At 36.3% G+C, this 22,119-nt stretch overlaps 2 protein-coding genes and 1 pseudogene across 2 annotated transcripts in view; 1 reads left to right on the top strand and 2 right to left on the bottom strand.

Annotated features, from left to right (window-relative positions):
- Positions 1-22,119, top strand: part of LOC148948705 (uncharacterized) — a 159,840-nt gene that overhangs the window by 35,269 nt on the left and 102,452 nt on the right. The gene's annotated exons all lie outside the window — the stretch shown is intronic.
- Positions 11,994-12,761, bottom strand: LOC148948707 (uncharacterized; annotated as a pseudogene).
- On the bottom strand, positions 13,045-13,653 carry LOC148948706 (uncharacterized). The gene has a single exon (XM_089094516.1). It carries the CDS (start codon positions 13,651-13,653, stop codon positions 13,045-13,047), a length of 609 nt encoding a protein of 202 aa, XP_088950642.1.

The raw sequence follows: 22,119 nt of genomic DNA, 5'->3' as shown, positions 1-22,119 counted from the left end.
ATGCCGTATCAGCAACCTGTATGCACTTAGTATGTTTTGATTTAGTTCAACTTTACCCTCAACGTTTGTTTATTTCAAGATCCTCAGCCTTGGTAGTGCTCGGTAAAGAAGCAGTTGTTTTAGTGATAGTAGTGGTAGTAATAATATTAGTGGTAGTAGTAGTAGTAGTTGTGGTTGCAGTATAAGCAGTGGTAGTTGTAGTAGCAGTAGTAGTGTGCAAATATTGTATTTTTGGTCAATTGATCATCTCCTTTATAATTTCCTGAAAGTTCATTATTAATATGCTCAGTCATTCCTGAGTTATGCCCTTTTCACAATCCATATCAACATGATGTGTTTTGAGTCTGTTCAGCACTCCCCTCAGCATTCCCTGAAAGGCTCACCTGAATGTCCTTCGTATTTTGGGAAAGTAAAGGTCAAACAAGCATACCTTTCTCAGTGTCATATACTATAATAATAAAAATAATAATTTATTTATACCCCACAAATGAACATTAGAATGACACTGCGGAGTAAATACAAAAAACAAAAAAAATAACAACATCAATACGAAAACAAATAAGAAACAACAAAAATACAATTTAACCGATATCACGATGAAAAAAGCAAACTAGGGGGTCGGTGACAGAAACAACATTACAAGTATTCGTAATCATATTATAAGCCATACTGACCAGTTGCGCGTAAGCATCAATGACACGATAACGGGATACAATATTTCTATTTCTGAAACGGCCGGGTAAATACATCGTATATTTACAGTATCTAAAGTAACTACTTCTAAGTCTCCGTAAATCTTTTTTTCTCAGCAAGTAGTGAAATCCAGATAGGAAATTTACTCATGGTGAGCAAAAACTATTATAAAGCCGAGCTTAGACCCTTACGGTTATAACGCCCTCTATTTGGAGATATCTTACCATACGACACATGAATATTTTTTAATGTATTAGTAACCAACTCGGAGCGAGTTTCAGAAATAGACGGGCAAAACGATATACCAAGCCAATTAATATTATCCAAACAAGGTAATGAAATCGAACCAAGTTTTAGTGGAGATACAGAGGTTCTACTATTAAAACACATAAACTCACGCTTTCCCATATTAACAGATAGGCTAATATCACTAAGTAGAGAAGACAGCTTACGAAAATTCTGAGCCAACCCTCGACAAGAAAACTAACTAAAAGGACATCGTCGGCATATGCAATATAACTTAAAGCGATATCACGAAAGAACACAGTAGGAGATAGATGTTTTAAACAAGTAGCGAGGACACATTTAAATATATAAGGAGGTAAAACACCTCCCTGTCTAACGCCTTTCCTAACAGCTACCGAATCATAAATATGTGACATCCACTTAATAGTCACATAAGAATTATCATACCAATATCGCAATATAGAAATAACTGAATAATTATCTCCAGAACAGGCAAGGGAATACAATGCCTGAGCGTGAACAGAATTGTCAAAGGCCCCGGAAATGTCTACTGTGCAGCAATACATGAACGCTTTTGAGCAAAAGCTTCCTTTAACAACCGGCTGAGCGCATAATGTGCTTGGGGGCATCCAACCCCTCTTCTAAATACTAATTGAAAAGACGAAAAATCGCCCTTAGAAATCATTTCAGGCAAAAGAATGTACTAAAAAATCTTACTAATAAAGCAAGATACAGTAATCGGTCTGTAATTCGAGCAAGAATCTGGATCTTTACCTCGTTTAAGTATGGACGTGACACTACCGGAAAGAAAACTATCAGGAACCAGAGATTGACCTACACAAATCTGAAATAATAACTGCAGGTGTAACAATGGGCAATCATTACCAAAATTTCTAAAACATAGGCCATCATAATCAGGAGAAATCTGATCTTTTAACTTTCTTCAGTGCCCGATATAAATCGCTCATACTTATCGTAAGAACTCTATGTTGACAAAGAGACACTGGCAGGACCGAACTAAGTAGATTAGGAAAATGTTTCTGAACATACAGGTTGAATACGGAAAATATGTCAATATAATGGTGAACGAAATTCAAAAGGTTTAATTTCGACTGAGCTGGGGGAGTACACTTACTGCTATTGATAACTCTATTCCAGGTCATTTTACTATTTGGAGTGTCCCACGCGTTGAGCCTTGCATTACATAAACAGGATTTGTATTCTTTCTTCGTTTTTTACTTGACTGTAAACACAGTACCGGAAGAAGGTCGATCGCAAGCGTTCCACAATCGCAACCAAAACTGTGCGCGGTTCTTTACTCTTTTCACTTCCGGATGTATATTCCACAGGGGCTTGCGAGACCCAGAATGCACGTGCTCAAACGAAACTGCAGGTTTTGTGGCCGACTTTAAACATTCCACAATCTGATAATAATACGAATTTAGGTCTTCCTTAGAATCAGGGCAATTAATCGAAGTCTGGAGCAGGTGAAACGGGACTTTAATAAATGAGAGTATAGTGTATAAGGTAGTAATATACATCTCAACGTTTATCCGATTCCAATTGGGCTTTTGATACCATTTTGAATGGGGACCCTTAAAGTAGGCTTGAACATCAGGAGGCCCAATTAGGCACGAAATAGAGAGATGGTCACTACTGATTTTATCTTCATCAACAGACACCTCGGATTTAATTAGACCGAACTTAGACACAATAATATGGCCGAGGTTGGATTTAACGGAGCATCGATTATGAATGTAAGTATAAGCCAGGTTCTTAGCAGCGACATGATAAACACTTGGCAGAGACTCTAGCAGGAGTTCAAAGCGATCAGATGAGTTCAATATGTCAGCATTCATATCCCCGGCTAGGATCTAATCAACATTTTGATCTGCAAATTTTGTGAAAAGAGATTTTAGTTTATGGCAAACTTTAGCAAGTATTTTGAAGATTGCATGGGAGATACACATTTATAAAAGCCATGTTGTTACACTGGATTGCTAGAATATTAACATCAGAATAAATTTGCATAGGCTGATATCCCGATCGAATGAAGTTACTATGTGTAACTACTACTACTAACAATTCCACGGAGCACCAAGTCGCCTGAGGCCAACACTTGTACGCAAGCTCTTTTGCCATCCCAATCTTTTTAGGGTCGCCTTTTTTAAGTCTACCTAGGAACTCCCCATTTCCTTTAAATCTTTCTTTATGACGTCTTCCCACCCCCGACGAGGAAGACCTGCTTTCCGTTTAGTCCTAGACGGTTGGCCGAAAAGGACAATCTGTCATCCTTCATCCGCACAACATGCCCTAGTCATCTCAACCTTTCTTTCATTATAGCCCTAGAAAGCGGGATTGAACCACACTTTTTGTACAGCCTACTCTTTGAAATACGGTCATTCAGTCGAGTACCCAGAACAATCCGCAGGCAATTTCTCTGGAAAACGTTTAACAAATATTCATCCGCTTTTCGGAGGACCCATGCTTCAGAGCCATATTTGACCATTGCCGTCACTGTAGCTTCTAATATTCTAATCTTGGTTTGCAGACTTATCTTCCTATTCTTCCAAACTTTTTGTAACTGTGAAAAAACACCCTGAGCCTTGGCTATTCTACTTTTAACATCTTCACTGTTCCCACAGTCTTTACTACTAATACTACCAAGGTAAGTGAAGTTGCCTACCTGATCAATATTTTCGTTACCCAACGTCACCTTTTCATCTTCACTTATTCCTAGCCTTAGTAACTTAGTCTTCTTAGTATTAATTTTCAAACCTATTCTAGCACCCTGAACTCGCAAAACCTCTGAAATTTTATTCATGTTGCTCGCACTTTCATCTAGGATGCTTAAATCATCAGCATAATCTAAGTCTAGGAGAGTTTCCCTCCCCGTTTGATTCCGTGGTCTCCCATTGCCTTTCCTGTGCTCCTTAAGACAAAGCCCATTAAAATAATCCACGTAAAGGGGGATAGAACACAACCCTGCTTAACTCCTGATTTAATAGAAAACCAGCTGCTAACCTCATTTCCTATCTTAACCGCAGCAGTGTTATTCTCGTACATAGCACTAATCATTTTAATGTATTTGTCTGGTATACCATACAAGGATAAAACCTTTACTAAAGCTCTTCTATCCACAGAATAGAGCGCTTGCTCAAATCTATAAAACTGAGGACCAAAGGTGTTTGAAAACTCAGACATTTCTCAATTATTAACCTAAGAGTAAAAATTTACCTCTACCTTTCCTAAAACCACACTGTTCGTCTCTTAAAACTTTCTCTACAGCATCTCTCAGTCTAAAGAGTATCATATTACTAAGTAATTTGCTACCTACAGAGACTAGAATAATGCCTCGATAATTATCACGCTCACTCTTATCACCTTGTCTATAAAGTGGCTTAATTAAGGTTTTCCTAACGTCGTTAGGTACTTCCCCTTTTTAAAAATCATGGTCATAATCTTCAGTAACTTATTTCTAACCTCAGAGCCACCATATTTAAGAAACTCATTTACCACACTATCAGCACCTGTAGCCTTATTTTTTTTAACCTTTAGTACTGTCGCTAATTCTTCCTCACAAAATAAATCTTCCTTCACATCAAAGGTATCACAAACCTTTTCATTTTCCTCTATATCTTTTCCTGCAACTGTATCTCGGTTTAGCAAATTCTCAAAATGTCCTGCCCATCTCTCTTTAACTCTTTCCTTAGTATTCTATTATTAATACCTTCCCAGCCTAAACAAGACTTAGCAGCTTCCTTATTCATCATGAGCCCTACTCCCTGTCTGTGTACCCCAGCTTCCTGCATGAGTAAACAAATTCTATTTCATCTAATTTCATGCTTTCTACCCCTGGGATATGAGATTCTGAAACTCCTAATAAGTCCAGTTTGAATCGCCTGAATTCGTCAGTCAAAATGTCGATACGATAGTCGTGTTTGAATGTGATAACATTCCAAATTCCAAATTTCATGTTCTTTAGATCGTTGAAATTATTTTGGCCTCGGGAAAAGCAATGATCCTGGATACCATTGCAGGACGGGGATCACATCTTCTCAAGTTTACACCAAAGCGCTTAAGCCAGCTTAGAACCGGACAGCAAGAAGTCCCTGGGACCTCCAGTATGAATGGAGGCTTTGTGCAATCCTGGGCCCATCTTTTTCAGCACTTGGCGATGTTCTTCTATCAACAAGAGTCGAAATCCTGCACAGACAGTCTCAAGCCTATTACCTCAGACTCGTTATATATTCATGTCTACAAATGTTATGCTACTACGAGAAGGCTGTCCATAGTAGATAAATAAGCTATGAAGAGGTTTTTCAGCCCGAAAACGCCCGTCAAAACAGACCAAGCCCAGAAGAATTATCCATTAATCAGAATCCCGTGCGAATGCTGTGTCGTTTACTAGGCTATAATATCCTTGAGAAGTGCCACTCCTCAAGTGGGAACAGAGATTGACCGTCAGGTCCCCAGTCTTACAGGTACCCCGAAAGGGTCGAGGCTGCCCTTTGTAGAGGCCGTTGTCCATAGATCTGGATCTTATGCCCTGCCGCAGTTGTCCTCCTATAGAGGATCCTCCCGCGATGGTGTTCTGCGTCACCATGCAATTTAACCCATTACTGGGAGAAGGTTTGTAATTCACTGGACATGTGGACACGCCGGTGGGCCCTATCATTTCAGATAAGATCATCTTAGATATTTATTTATGAAAGAAGCAAATTCAAAATTCTTAAATAAAGCCATCGAAGTTAGGCATCTAAAATCAAAACAAACTATCTTGAGTAAATATTTTCAGAGTTTTATGCCAAATACACTAGCTATGAATTTTCAGTATAAGGGTTTATCTGCAACTTCTAAAAGAAGCCTGCAATAACATCATCGTTGGATTCGTTTTAATGTGACTAAATTGAAAATATCTCGAGGGGGAATTTTAAGGGAAGTAAGAAGTAAAACATATATTTAATGCCCTATTAAAAAAAAAAACACATATTGACTTTTCTAGTTTCATTGCCTTTTAATTTGGGCAGCCCTATGTTCTCAGAATTCCAAAAGTTCTTTTTGAAAATTTTGTCAGAATATTTCAGTTGCATCTTACAAATTTTTCTATACTTATAATCGGAAGGATAAAATGGTCCTGGGACACCTTTACAACTGAGCAGAGGAGAGAAAAAATTAAGATGGAAAAAAGTTTGAAAATAGGTACAGGTATCCTAGCATCTAGACAATTCACTAACCATATGTTCAATATTATTACAGTAATCCCTTCAATTGCCATTGATCAAAATTAAATAAATAATTTGAAATAATTTCCACCAAAACTAATTAAAAAGAAGTTGTACTTTTAATGTGAAAACCGTTGCAAATAAAGGTTGCAATTACCTCACACTGGCTAAAAAGGAATGGATGGGTCTTTCCACTGGTTTGCTGGGGATTCGACATTTGCAGTTGCAACGTCAGTAAGGCATTTATTTAAAATTTTCTTTTATACTACACAATCGTCACCTCCCTACTGCCTTAAAATCAGCAGAAAATAATCATAAAATAGTTATAATACGTAAATATAATATATTTATTTTACACGTGCAATAAAACAGTATTATTTGTAAAGCCTGAATAATAATAAAAAAAATGGTTTCTATAAATTGCATTTATCTCTTTTCTACTTCCGGTTTAGGTTGAACCAAAGGCGAAAGAAACGACCTAAAGAAACGGTTTTTCAGCGTTGCCGATCCGGGAAGAAGAACTGAAAGAAAAATATTTATTAGGGAGTGAACAGCTTCCGAGCCACGTCATAGGTTGCAATTGTCGAGAGTTAACGAAAAAAAATGAACATGTTGCCTAACTTGCAGCTTTTGCCCTGATGGCTGTTGGGGGTTGACATACTCAAAGGCACAATTACCTGACCTTTCAACAATGCTGAAAATAATAGATGTATCAAAATTTTGATTGGATGTTTGTTTTGGGAAATGATGAGTGTGTTTGGGGGGGGGGGGCGGGCTGCCCTTCAATCACTTTTGATTCATGAAAAGGGCACTATAGCTTTCAATTTCCAGTCAAATGAGCCCCATCTGAAGTCCATACAACCACCCATCCCATAAAAACTTTACATGCCCCCAGGGTATAATGTACAATCCTTGCCCCAGGGCCCTGGGTAGGTATGTCGACCCTGGAGACATTGTTTAATGTTCTTTGGACTATTTTGAACAAAATGGCTATCCCACCACTACTTTTATTTCTTAAAATTGAACTAAAACTTCTCTAAAGTTTATACGACCACTTCTTCCAATAAAACTTTATATGCCCCTAGACCATAACTTGCAACCCTTGCCCGCAGGCTCTGAGGGTTTGTGTCAACCCTGAAGGCCTTGTTAAATGATCTTTAGAATATATTGAATAAAGTGGCTATCCCAAACTTCTATTGGGTGCATTTGGGGAAAGAGGACGTGGGGGTTAGTTTCTCTCCAATCACTCTCTAAAAGGGCACATAACTTCTTATTTTCAATTGAATGAGCTCCCTCCGCAGTTTATACAACCACCCCTTGCATAAAAATCTTATATTTTAACAATGGGCAACTAGTATAAAATATAGCCCTTATCCCAAGGGCTGTCGGGGGTTGTCATCCTCAAAGACATAATTACTGAACATTTCAACTACGCTGAACAAAATTGCAAACCTCAAAATTTTGATTGTATGTTTTTGGGAAAACAAATTGACGTGAGGGGTGGGATTGGCTGCCCTTCAATCACTTTCAAGTATTAAAAAGGGCAATAGAACTTTCAATTTCCAATCGAACGAGGACCTTTCAAAGTTTCTGTGACAACTCCTTCTGTACGAAGTGCCCTGGTCAGAAAAAACAACAACAACAAAAAAACAAAAAATAAATAAATAATACATTGAGCCAACATCATTCTTTACTTAGGTAGCGCAACCTTCGTATAGAAGGAGTTGTCGTGGCGACATCGGAGGGGGCTTATTCGATTGGAAATTGGACAAGTGCCCTTCCTTAGAGTCAAAAGCTATTGGATGGCAAGCAGCCCCCCCCCCCTACGTCCCTTATTCCCCCAAAGATATCAGAGATGGCCATTTTGTTCAGCATTATTAACAGGTCTAATAACTGTTTCTCTGGGGATGACACGGCTACTACTTCTATTGAGGCCAAGGGAATTAAAGCAAGACTTTCAAGGAATGATGAAAGCGGTGTTGAAATAAATGAAAATGCATTATGTGCAAGCATGTTTCAAGAAGGGTGTATCCCAGGAACGACCTTGGGCATAAAGTTTGGACTTCCAGGGAATAAATGAGAGAAATGATCAATTGACCAAAAGGCAGTATGCGCACACTGCTACTACTGCTACTAAACACAGTATATGCATGTAGGTTGTCAATAGGACGTATCAGCAATGTCCCAGTAACTGCTTAGGGTAATATTTGAAACTTTCAGAGTATGTTGAAGGTGATGTTCAAAAAAACAAAAGGCGCTATGTCCATAATGCTACTACTAATGCTACTAATACTACTACTGAGGCTAAGGGTATTAAGGTGAAAATTTCAAAACACACTATGTGCATGTAGGCTATCAAAAGGGTGTATCAGTAAAATTTCAGGAGCAGCTTAGAGTATTTAGTCGACACTTTCAGGACACCTTTATACGTGTCGTGAAAGCCACTATGTCCGTACTACTACTACCTCTACTGCTAGTCTACTACATCTTCTAAGGGTAAGGGTATTAAGGTGAAGTTTTCTGGAAATGTTAAGGGGGCTGTTGAGATGACCAAAATTCGTAAGGTATTAAATTAAAACTTTCAGCGCAAAAAGGTGTATCATCAGTATCTTAGGATTGGCTTAGATTATTAAGTTGAAGGTTTTAGGGCATTTGTAGAGGATATTGAACTAAATCAAAACACAGTATGTACTTGCGGGTTCATCAAAGGGATGTATCAGTAATGTCCCCGCAACGCTTTAGTATATTGAGCTAAAGCTTTTAGGTTTACTAATATTACTACCATTTTTGCTGCTACTGCTGCTGCTTTTGAACTATTCAAGATAGTTTAAGTGCACCCAGCTTGTCAAAATGGCATAGGCGAGTTATCTTGGACTAGAATAGGGTATGAAGCAGAAAATTTCATGAAAAGTGTATGTTGTTATGAAAATAAATCAAAAGGCAATATGTGACGCACCAGTAATGTCTCGAGAACATATAAGGCTAATTAGTTGAAACTCCCAGTGATACTATTATTACTGATGCCACTACTACTGTTATTGAACTAATTCAAGGTAGTTTAACTGCACCCAGGTTGTCAAAATGGTATAGGCGAGATATTTTGGCCTAGAATAGGATATACAGCAGAAACTTTCATAGAAAGTTTATGTTGTTATAAAACTAAATCAAAAGACATTATGTGACGTACCAGTACCAGGATGTACCAGTTATATCTCAAGAACAGAGGAGGCTAATTAGTTGAAAATCTTAGTGCTACTACTGTTAATACTGCCACTACTACTGCTGCTACTATTATTGACCTGAATCAAAAGGGTTCAAGTGCCCAGATTGTCATTTTGGCATAGATACAATATGGGATGTTACATTGGAACTTTTCAGATCGTGTTTTGGGAATGTTAAACTAAATCATAAGATATTATATACATCCAGGTTTGTCAAAATTGTTCGTTCCTGCACTTAGAGATTATAGTTCTCTTATAAAATTGTTCGTGCATAGCTTGTACCTATTAGCTTTTGCGGGGATTCCTTGGTTAATCACAGGGGAATCGATGTTTGGATTTGGAATGGGTCGACATCAAACTTTAGTAACTTTTCGCATTTGATAGAGGTGATAGGATCGATTCCGAGAAATGATCGAAAGGGATTCAATGTGTGAATCTGCGACATGTAAATAACTTGGGTTTATCAAATACCATTACTACGCAGTTATATGGTATATCAGTCCACAGGGTTTATCATGGGTCATGTTCATGCACTTATATCTTATGCTGGTCGATGGGGTTCTCGGGATTGTTACGTTTATATAGTTCGATAATGCCCTGGATACTGAGATTTATTAGATAGTGTTACCTGATACATAATATGGTTTGTGATCGAGGAACAACGATCAAAAAGGTAACCGTAATTTTCGTCCTAGCTTCGTTGCCTGGAATTTATGGTGAGTACTCTTCGTTGGTTGAGGGATGATGAAAATAGATGCTACTTGGTTGTACCCGCACTGGACTACGTATGGTAATGATCGATTTCCTATAGGTCATTCCAATTCCTGTAATAAAAATAACGAGGCAGAATCACATGTTCTCTAAAATCGAGTAGTCGTAATACATAATAGGTAATGCAATTGGGTACATTCAATGGTGAATGTCGCGCTACAAGACAATGTAAAACAAATACACTAATATTATTACACATCTATTGATTGTTACAAAACGACGTTATTATCATGTTAATTCAAGTTTATCGAACTTCTATTAGGAAATCTAAAACAGAAATTTCTTCTAAGCCGTTTTAGAAAAAGGACGATATAAGAGATTAATTCCTTTAACTTTAAGTAAGGTCTCTTATTATGCTCCTTAGTATACGCTATTGCACACATTTTATTTTAGTTTCCTTCAACACATATTTAAGTCTTCACTAGAATTCAAATAATCATTTAAACATAAGTTACGCTGCATCATTATGTTTGAAGTCTCAGTTTACAACATATTTCATGCCTTCACTGTTCACGCCTGTCCATGCTGTTTGAGAAATGCATATTGCAGCGTCGTAACCGCACGGTTTTACGTAAACGGCATTTACAATGAGGGAACTAGACATAGTAAGGACGAATAGAGACCTCTATACCCACTCGTTTTCTAATGTCTTCCCTTTATCTTGGCATAGACGTTTTCGTGTGGTTCCGGGTTTAACTTTTGCATTTCAGCCGTTTTCCCGTGTTCTTCCTTTGGGTTTTTCCTTTTTAGTCTCAAAATCCTTCTATAGTTAAAAGTCAGTAAAGTTCTCATAGTCAAGGAAATCACGAATACGAAACATACGGTCAGTAGTATTTTCCACCAAAAATTGGTTGAGAATAATCCATATCTGTTATCCACGTACGTTAAACTTTGGTCTTAATAAGTAAATAGTGCGATTTGGGAATCTAATGCTTCTCTTATTTTTGTAAGCGGTAACTCCTGTTCCTTACTATCTATTTTGGACCATATTGAGGCTTTCATTTCTTCGATTACTTTATTGGGAATAGTGTACGACAGGTTGATTGCCTTACAATTGATTAGTTTAGCACTTATTATAGTTGTGCTCGTGGTAATTAATAGTGTTTGAACTGTTGATTCTTTAGTTACAAGTCGACATCCTTGTTTTATTGTTATCGTACCCACATCTTGTAATAGTAATTCGGTCCTGTAACTTGGATATATTCTTTCTGTATTATTATAACAAGACAAAGTTCCAACAGGTTCTTTTGGAACAGAAAATAACCAAAGATCATTTCTAAGATGTATGAATATTTCTCGTTTAGTACTTCCTATCAAAGCTTCGCACGAATTAGGTATTTCTTCCTGTTGTGTTTCTTTCAAAAATATATCTAACATACAAGATCCAGATTTGACGATATAAATAGGTAACGTAAGCTGGCATACTAGGTTTTTGAATGATACGCACTCTTTTAAGTCTTGTGGATTAGCTAGGGCATATTTTCGTCTATTTTGATCAACAAGTAAATACTCTGCTTCCGGTGTGATAGTCATAAATGAATTTGTCTTCTTTATATTAGCAGGGAAGGTCGAAATTTTGTACAAGTCGTATATGGATTGTTGGTTTATCAATGGAATTGTTACTACTCTGAATAATTGTTCATTTATTTCCGTGATGTGGAATTTTAATTTTGTATAATAAAGAAATAAATTTGATACTTCTGGCTCTATGGGTAAATGTAAACCAAACGTTAGGTGCGTTTTTATTTCATCTAAAATACTTTTTAGGTTAGAAGGGTCTACCAGGTCGTATGACAAGGTTCCTCCCCTGAGGGCAAATAATGCGAATTCAAACTTACTAACATCTGTCGCTAGATTTAATAATGGCATGGGAATTATATCGAGTGATACCATGGTAAGGCTCGCGTCTGTCACTACGCGATCCACTTCGTTCCTTAAATAATTCATTACATTTACAGTTTTTGAGATTTTCTTAGATATCATTTCGACTTTATCTCTTTGGTAGTTCGCTATGCTTGCTTGTATTTTCTGGACGTGTAACGTTACGTTCATGGCATTATTCAACTTTTTTACATTTTCCCTCAGGATGTTTAAGTCTTCCTCCGTTGTTAAACCAGAAAAGCGGGAGGCGAGTTCTCCGATGATGGGAATTAGGCTTGTAGACCTGCGGTATTTACTTCTTCGAAAGAATACTTCGAAAATTCTCGTGGTACTTTGTTTTAATTTTTGTATTTCCGTATTAAATAATTCGAATAAGGCTTGTAATCTTTGTCTTTATAATATTAAGAAGGCTTGATGAGTTGACGCTTTTTGGGCGTTTTTCTCATTTAGATCAGGTAATGGTTCGATACCTTCTTTTGCAGGCTCGTCGGCCATGGCTAGTCTAGCACAAATATGTTTACCGTCTATTGTCCAACATTTCTAATGCACGTAGTTATCTTCTTCCTCTTTTTTATAATTATTTTTCTTTTCTTCTGGCTTGAACCCTTGTACTTATATCGTTTGTATTTTGGTATGTCTTACCGGAATTCTTGCCCTTGCGTTTATACGGGATTTGCCAATAAGATGGGTGTGCGTAAACGTGGGCCCTGTTGACAATGCCCATTTTGTAAACGTCGTGGGTTTTAGATAAGTTAATATAGTTAAGTTTCCAGGTTTCTCTTTACTAAGTTCAATCAATAGTAACACTGTGTTTGCCGTAGTTTCCGATATCGAAGATTCTATCTCTTTAGCTGGGGTCACATATGTAGGTGTGGTTGTCGCGATGTCGTTTTCTTTTCCTTCTGTGGGATTTATATACTCATTATCTTGTTGAGTATTTGAGAATTTGTTCCTTGATCTGTCTAACTCTTTTAGATTAGTATCTTGTCTATTTTCATTTTCCTTCCTTAGTTTGGATGATATCCGTTTGTGACGTTTTTCTCAATATGACTTTGCCACAATTCTTTGAGAAAAGTCCATAGGCTTGGTAGTTCATTTAGCATTGCGTAGTTTCCATTATAAAATTTTCCCTTCCTCGTAGCCAATAATTTAGGGTTTTCCATAGATTTCATTGTAGTAAAGTCTCTTGACAAGTATTCAATATTATTTGCTGATCTTTTCCTTCTGTTTTCTTTGGTACTGGTTCCTAGTGCCATGTCAATTTCTGCCATTTTCTTGTCAAAGTCATCTATTATGAATTTTGATTTTAGTTTTGGAATAACTGGAATTGGGATCTTTTCATTATCTTTACTATGCATCATCTTACTGGTCTTCAATCCTTTATCCGACCTTAGGAATTGAAATATCGATTCTTTGAGTTCATTCGTATTTTTCTCTTGTCTTGTTACTTGTTGAAACAAGATTTCGGAGGGTTTGGGGTCCAACTTCATAAAAATTTTGCATGCATTATGGCTGGCCAGCAGTGAATTTTCATGCTTAAATATTACTCCATGCTTTACTATATCTTGGGTTGCTGCGTGAACAACGAGGATTATGATTATATTCTTAAGCCTCATCTTTTGTTTGTTTCTAGAATTGATTTATTATTAATTTTACCTATTTTTGCAAAATTCGTTTATTTACTATTTTGTTATTATTATTTATGTTTTTTTTAAAGTAGTTTAGGCATTTTAACTTTTAACTTAGGTTATTTTATTATACTAATTTATACCAATTCAATTTTTGAATTGCTTTATGGCATTGCTCGAGCAAAACTAAATTGTAAACACAAAATAGAACTTCTGTTTAAGGATTATATCTTGCGATTAGAAAGGTTACGGAAGTCTTATCTTTACTCTGGTTGTGATATGCCTTTATTACTGGTTGAGATATACCTTAAAGACTTAGTTAATAATTACTATACGACCTAATTTTATATTATATTTTTCGAGTAAGCAACATATGAACAAGTAAGCAAGGAACATATAAATACGCTGGTAACCTATTTTTTATTATAAGTATTTTAATAAGATTATTTTCGTTATTACAACTAGAATTATTAGAATCTGCACTAATGCAAAATAATTCTTTCATTTGAGAGTATTGAGGTAAATGTATGGTTTAATTTGCGTAGAGTATACGCTGTTTCATTTATATTGATTCACTTGATTCATTATTATTATTATTTTTTGCGAAGAAAAAATTTCGAAAACAGAGGTCTGTGTTTTTTAGTGAATTTATAATTGAAGACATTATTTTGATAATTTCATCTGTACACACGATTCTTCACATATTCATCTATATTAATTTAATATTGACGTATCTTTCTGTAGTACATTACGTGTTTCTAACAACGCTAGCATGGTATTAAGGCTATGAACTTCCCGTGATGTCACATTCCTTCTTAGGAACTTCAAGTCGAATACTGTGTTATTTTCATTACTCTTATCTGTGTCTATGTGCATCAAATAGACCAACAGATCGTTCGAAAATTCTAGGTTTTTCAACGTATTCGATATATCTTTCTTTTGCACATTTTCACGAATTACTTTACGACATCGTTCAGCTAAGGAAAGCTGATTATTTATAACTTTTACTACTCTAAAAATTATTTGTATGTGCGACGAATTACAACACTTTTGTTCACGTACAATAATGTCAAAACCAGGGAATACTTCGGATCAAAAATTTTCATCTTCTTCGGAAAATTTTAGTACAATTTTTTTTATGTCATTATAATCTCGCGCGGTAACTTCCAATGTGTTGGGCTTTATTTCAGGGTTTATGCCATCAATGTTCCACCAATTTTTACAAACTTTTAAGAAAATGTCTTCCATTTAGTGGGTTATACCCTCGATCTATTAATAGTGTAAGGAATCTAAGTGGCCAAATTCTAGTAATACCATTTTCATCTAGAGTTTACCATAGATTTTCTACGGTAAATTCAGAAATTAGGGAATGGCTGGACATTGGAATTTTGTGTAAGAGAGTTCTGGATGTCCTGGTAGCCACTAGTCTGGTTCTTTCTACTGTTGTGAGCATTACCCGTGTAATGAAGTTATAATATACTAAACTTGCTATTATTCTTAAGATTACTCTATCTTCCAGGGGACTTCTAGGTGATTTTAGAAAGAAATGTAACGTTATGATATTTAGCTCTTCTACTACTTTCACTAATACATATTCGCTTAATGATTTATTTATGTTATTCATACTGTGACATTTTCTTTCCGATTTCTCGCTGATCCAATAGTGACGATACATAAGAGGTCGTCGGGGTTGGTGTATCTGGAAATGCGTGATTTTAATGCGTGATTTTAATGCGTGATAAATGCGTGATTTTTAACCTAAGATATATTTGTAGAATTCACCTTGATTCGTTATTGTCGAGGGTTCTAAAGGAAAGAAAAAAAAATCTTATGTAGTTTTAGAGTTTAGAATTTTCTCTTAATTTTCTTGTTATTATTTTTATAAGCGTCTTTTTCTTTGGTGTGTTTTCATACGTTTCAGAAATAATTTACTACCCTGGGATTTGTATTCCTCAGATTCAGGGTCGAACAAAAGTTGTTTGTAATATTGAATTTCTGATAAGGGATGATGTATGCCTTCATATTTGACACATTGAGGATTTTTTTCTAGATTATAATAAATTTCGGGAGTTCTACATTTATCAAGGAGCAAAAGATCCGTTTGGTTGGGTCCCTTAGAATAGAAGTATTTGATATTGAGATTCTTTTGTAGACGTCTTATTAATAATTGTAAACAACCAAGTTCTTTTCCTATGTTTTGTTTTAACTTCCACTCTAGCCGGACGATATTTTGGGGTATTTGCGAGTGCTAATCCGTATTTATAAGTGTGGGGGCCATTCCCCCTTAGGTTGTAGGTTAAATCCCATTCTTTCGCGTATATCTGATTTCTTTTTTCGTCAACCACCAACATAGCTGCCGAATATATAATTTTTTTCTACGCGTTCGTTATTGTAATAAATTCAGTATCAATTATCGCCTTACAGATAGGCCTTTGTTCTGTTGTCATATCTGAAAATGATCAGTTCATAATTACACACTTTTTTACTGGTAATTTTCGTTTTGGATAATAGCAATCCTTGTTAGAACATGGGTTGACTTTTTTTCTTTGAAAATCCGAGGTAGAGCCCGACCGAAGCAAACCAAACGCTGTCTGAGTGCGAACTCCACCCCAGACTTCCCACAAAACGTGGTCCGTCTATTTAAGGTCGATGACACAACTTAATACTGAGTAGGGGATGGTTTCTATGGTTCACTTTGTAGAAATATAAGTTGAGTCTCATGGGAGTTTAGGCACAGTCTCTCCAACCAATTGAACAAAACAACGTTGGTAGGGGAGACGGAACAAAAACTTCCCATGACATAAAATCCGTCAATAATCTCAATAGCTGGGTATATTTTTGGTTCTTCAGTTAATTAGTTCATTTTTTTAGAGGTACAGTTGAATCTCGTAAGGTAGTACCCAGTGGGCAGAATGGTAGTACGTAAGGTAGTACCCAGTAGGCAGAATGTGCCAAATAGGACCTAAAACACTACTTGTCATCATCGGCCGACCACGAGCTTCCCAAATCAGGCCTTTCTCGTTAGCCACTTATATTTTGAATTAAACTATATTGCTTTACGGTTGATAATACTGCTTTGGGGAGTACAATATGAGACATTATGATTTATATGAAAACTCTTAGCCCGACCTTTGGGTTGTTCTCATAGTTAGCAGTGCCTCCACAATTTTTCAATTTAATTTCACTTGAAATGTTCTTTGGAATTGGGAATTGTCCTGGAATTGGGAGATTTGGGAGTCAGTGTACCGGCTCGAAGTATGGCCTGGGAAACTTCAATATAATCACCCACCGTACTCCAAACCGTCAGGCAACACCCCGGCTTCTTTCGGTTGGACTGGATACGTCGTACTGGAATGGTACGGGTAGACTTTTTATATTAAGGGAAATTATTCGAATTAATTATATGCAATATGACTTTTTAATTAGAATTTTTTTTCGCGAACTGATATATGTTGAGCAAAATTTTTCAATAGCATTTTTATAGTATTATGATTTTTACTTGTAAGATAAAAGTTTTTTAATTATTATTCCTTTGTGACGCCCATCCATTAAAAATATCTCAATTCTGTACTGACTAAGGGTAATTCCATCTATCGGGTTTTTTAACCGTCCTACCCGATTGTATCGTTACTTTCTCCTGGACTTCTTGCGGTTTTTTTCTTTTCTGGTTTTGCTATTAATACAATATCAAACTTTTTGTATTGTTTTTTCAAAACTTGTTGTCCTTTTAAGTTTGTTTCTTTCTCATACGCGGGCACTGAAGTCAGTTTTGATTTCCCTATCTCGGTAAACACCCTGTAGTCTGAGTCATCGTCAGACTCTTAGGAACTGGTTTCCGATGATTCCGCATTAGAACTTTTAGAAGCGGCACTTCGGGTTTTTGAGGTATCACCTGCCCTTCCTTCCTAAATTTCTACTCCTCTGGAAGTAGAAGGTTTGTTCTCTAAGTCCTCGCCTTGAGTTTTCAACTCAGGGGATTTGAAAGATTCTTGAGAACTTGGGAGAACGTTTGAGAGAGGAATCAAACGTTTTTGCGGGGTTCCTCCACCGTTTAAATTCCATATCTTCAGGGGGATGGGGCATTTTTTGCACTAGTGTTTCCCTCCATGAAGTCCATTGGTTAGGCTTGACCTTGGACACAGTTATATCATGAAATTGTCCTTGCTGGTCATCCTTGGGAGTTTGATTCCAAGGCAATGTACTTTGCCTCGTTTTTATGGGGAAATTTATTAAATCCATAGGTTCTCGCAGATTTGTTTTAATTGAATCTTTGGAAGGAGTTTTCTTTATAATAATACCCGGAGTTTCTACAGCTCTGTTCAATTCCGCCTGTAGCGACAGAGGTCTCTATTGGGGTTGCTGGGGAAACCATATCGTCTGGAAATCTTTTGGGGGGACATGGGGTCAAAATTCTATCAGGAAAAAATTGGATTTTTGGAGATATCGTATAATCTAGTTCTCCTGCGCTCTCCGATGATGAACTATTTGGGCTTTTTGGCGTTTTTATTCTCACTGGAATTAGGGACTTTTTTGTGGGAATAACTAGGTTTTTCATAGCTAAGAACTCTTCAAAGTTTCCCTCATCACTATCATTCTCGAAATAGTCTCAGTTCTGCCAATCTTGATTTAGGGGGCTCGTCTTCTGCGTCTGACGAATCGGTAGACGAGGGACGCGATACCCATATTTCCGGGAATTTGGCTCTTTTTATTCGGCTAACATGTGCCTTATCGGTTCTTCCATTATCGGGGTTCGCCATTTTAAAAGTAAAATCATTATCGTACTTTTTGATTATTCTATATGGTCCAGAATATTTATTGGAAATTTTTTTGCCTTCCGTCTTTGCCTCATTCTTTAGGTAGGCGCAATCTCCTATCTAAAAATTTATGTTCCCTTTGACCTTGGGTTGGTTTCTTAACTCTTGATTTATTTTACATTTTTCCAACTCTTGCCTAACTATTTTATAAGTTATTCTCATCCTATTTATGAACTCTTGTTTGTAATCCTCCGTGTTATTATAATATTGTCGAGATTCAATATTATCTTGATGCGGTATTCTGAAGTCGCGACCAAGTAGTAAATAAAAAGGGTTTTCTTTGGTTATTTCTGAATAAGCAGTATTGATTATGTTAGTTAAATAAGGTAAGAATTGATCCCAGTCGTTCCTGTTGTCTTTTGCATAAATCATTAATACATTCGAAAATATTTTATGCCTATTTTCTATTTTACCATTAGCTTGTGGGTGATATGGGGATGTCACCAATTTCTCTATGTTAAGAAAACTCATTAAGTCTTTTGTTACTGTTGAAACAAAATTGCTTCCGTTATCACTTATAACCTTGTTTGGAATGCCAGGTTAGGTTAACGCCTTACTCGCTATTTCACTAACGTCTTACTCGTGGCGTACGCGCCTTGATTCTTTAATGCTTTTGCAAAAGTAAATCCTGAAAAGTGATCTATAACAGAAAGAATACAAGTGTGGCCTCTGTTGGAAACAGGTAAGCCTCCACTGGTTCCATACAATTCAAATGAGACAATATCGAAGGGGAACTACTCGTTGCCGGAACTCTTCCCATTGGGGGGCTAGGATAGGCTTGGGGGTTTTTTCTTAGGTTACACGCTTCGCATGTACTCACAAATTCTTTAAGTTTTGTTAATGCCGACGGCACATAAAAATATTTTTTTAATTTATGGAAAGTTTTCGTTATTCCTAAATGTCCACCTATACCTGAATGAAAATATTCAGAGGCAGGTATTATTAAGTTCTGGGGTAATACAGGTATTATTAAAGTTTGGTTTCTATTTGCCTCAGCAGTCATAATTCTACATAATATTTCTTCATCAAGATCATAGTAAAAATTATCTATTTCTTTTCTAAGAGTTTTGAATTTATCTGGTAATGCATCGTCATTTACAAAATAATTAATAAGTGCTCAACACATTTCGTCTTTTTTTATTTTTTTTTATATTTTCCAAGGACAAGGGATAATGCTTATCCTTATTTTTCTATTACTCTGTCTTTGACTTTGTTTCTCTTACATTTACTTTTAGTCTTGAAAGCATCACTTTTATCCTGCTTGACCTACGACGGCATTTTTTCTGGGAATCTAATCAAAAAGTCATAAGCTGTATTTTGTTTCCCCTTTAAATAATCATATTTGTAATCGAAGTCTAGGATTTTCATAATCCATATAACCAGAGTTTCTGTGGGGTTTTTGAATGTGCACTGGTACTGCAAGCTGTTATGGTCTGATCCTAGTGAAAATTTTCTACCAACTAAATAGTGTCTAAAAATTTGTCCAAGTGGTAAATTATAGATAATAATTCTAAGTTGGGGGCTGAATAACTACTCTCGCCTGTTGATAAAGTTCTACTCGAATTGCATATAACTTTTTCTATTTGTTTTCGTATAGGAGTCCCCTCTAGTGGATTAGGGTTTTCTCCTGGGACCATTTATAATAGAATAGCACCAATCCCGTTTGAACTTGCATCGATTGTAGCTAAAAATTTTCCGTTTTCAAAATCAGGCAACAATAATATGGGTTCCGAAGTGAGTGCCTTTTTGAGACGGTCTAGGGAAGTTTGAGCTCCCTGGGACCAGGTAACATCTTGGGAGTTCCCTTTAGTTAATTCTGTGAGGGGTTTCGCAATTTGGGCGTAATTGCGCACGAATTTTCTAAAGTAACCAATAAGACCTTTAATTCCTCTTAATTCCTTCATAGTTCGAGGAGGTTTGAGGTTTTCAACACATTTTATTTTGTCTGGATCTGGGGATATCTCTCCTTGCGTCACCACTACTCCTAAAAATTTAATTTTAGGTTGAAATAAATTTACCTTTTCCGGCCGGCATTTTAAATTGCCCTCTCTGAATTTTTCGAATACTTTAGCTAGTGTGCTAAGTGTTGTTCAGCGTTTTCTCCTACACATATGACATCATCAACAAAATGAATCATATTCTTTAGTCCTCTTAATAGATGCAATAAGGGTCTACATAGCGCGTTTGAACTTGTCTTAAGTCCAAAAGGTACTCTTAAGTATTCATAGGAACCACACTCGGTTGTAGAAAACGCAGTTTTATAGACATCTTTTTCGGCTATTTTCACTTGGTGGTAACCTTGGGTAAGATCTAAAGAAGTAAAAATTTTGTTTTTTCTTGAGATATAGTCAAGAATTTCATCTATTCTTGCTAAAGGAGATTTATCGCTAAGTACTTGTTTGTTAAGGGCTCTATAATCTACTACAAGTCTCAGGTCACCATTCATTTTGGGACTAAGATCACTGGTGCGGAATACGGACTTATACTGGGGCGTATAATCTCATTTTTTTCTAATTCATGAATTTAATTTTTTAACCACTCTTTGTGCTTATACGGTATACGATATGGCTGTTTCGCGACGGGATTACCGGTTGTTAAAATTGAATGTTCATAAAACTGTATCAGTCCGATGTCATCTTCGGATGTGGAAAATACATCTATAAAATTCCATAATAATTCGCATAATTTTTTTTTAAGTTCCAAGTCAGTAATATGATCCATATTAAATTTGTTAAAATTGCGATTTAGCTAGAGGTTTTTTATTATTTGAAGTTTTAATTCCATTAACAAGGTTTCTTTTGGAATTTTCCCACCTATTCAAATCATTCTCCGAGATAACTTGGATTTGAACTAAACATGTTCCCTTTTTATTGTAATTGTATCATTTTCATGGTTATTAGTTACCCAAATAAAACATTCTCCTTCGTTGTAAGATATATTCTGTTCTTCGCATGACAGTTTTTCAGGAATTTCATTCGACAGGATCGCGAGCTATATTTCGGATTTGCTATCCACTGGTTCAATCATCTGTGATACTTGAATTCTTTGCATCGTTTTGGGAGGGACTTTTGTTTTCCGTATTGCGAATCCATAATATTTTTCTTTATTTTCATTGTCTATTAAATTTAGACTGGCGCTATCCGCCAATAACATTGGCTGCGCCTGAACCGCATTGGGGTTCACTATTTTTTTTCCATAATTCCACTATTTCCTTGATTTTGTTTGACCTATACTGTCGCATATCTCCCATTTTTATTTTTGCAGATTCACCACATTTATTATTTAAATTTACTTCACTTCTCCAATGTCGTTCGGAATAAGAAAAGGAATTTCTGGTTATGCCACGTCCTTTTTGTAACGAGACATGAGGTTCGAAAGATTGTGACATTATACCGCCAGAAATTTTATTTACTGTTACATTCTCTTCGTAACCTCTGTTACGATTTCTTATAGTAGGGGAAGGGGTTTTGCCGGGTACACAAGCCTCGTTCGTTATGTCTAATAATACTTTATTCGACCTTAAAAAAATTGTACTGATGATGGCTTCATACGGAAAATTGTACAATATTATAAAGTTTGTCAGACAAATTATATTATCTCTTCTTACGTCTGGGCGAATTGAACATTTTGCATCCAATTT

Source organism: Artemia sp. Qi Xiang Cuo, chromosome 9 (assembly GCF_049724085.1).
Source record: "Artemia sp. Qi Xiang Cuo chromosome 9, ASM4972408v1, whole genome shotgun sequence".
NCBI lineage: Eukaryota > Metazoa > Arthropoda > Branchiopoda > Anostraca > Artemiidae > Artemia > Artemia sp. Qi Xiang Cuo.
The sequence above is the reverse complement of the archived record's forward strand: the minus strand, read 5'-3'. Positions and strand labels throughout refer to the sequence as shown.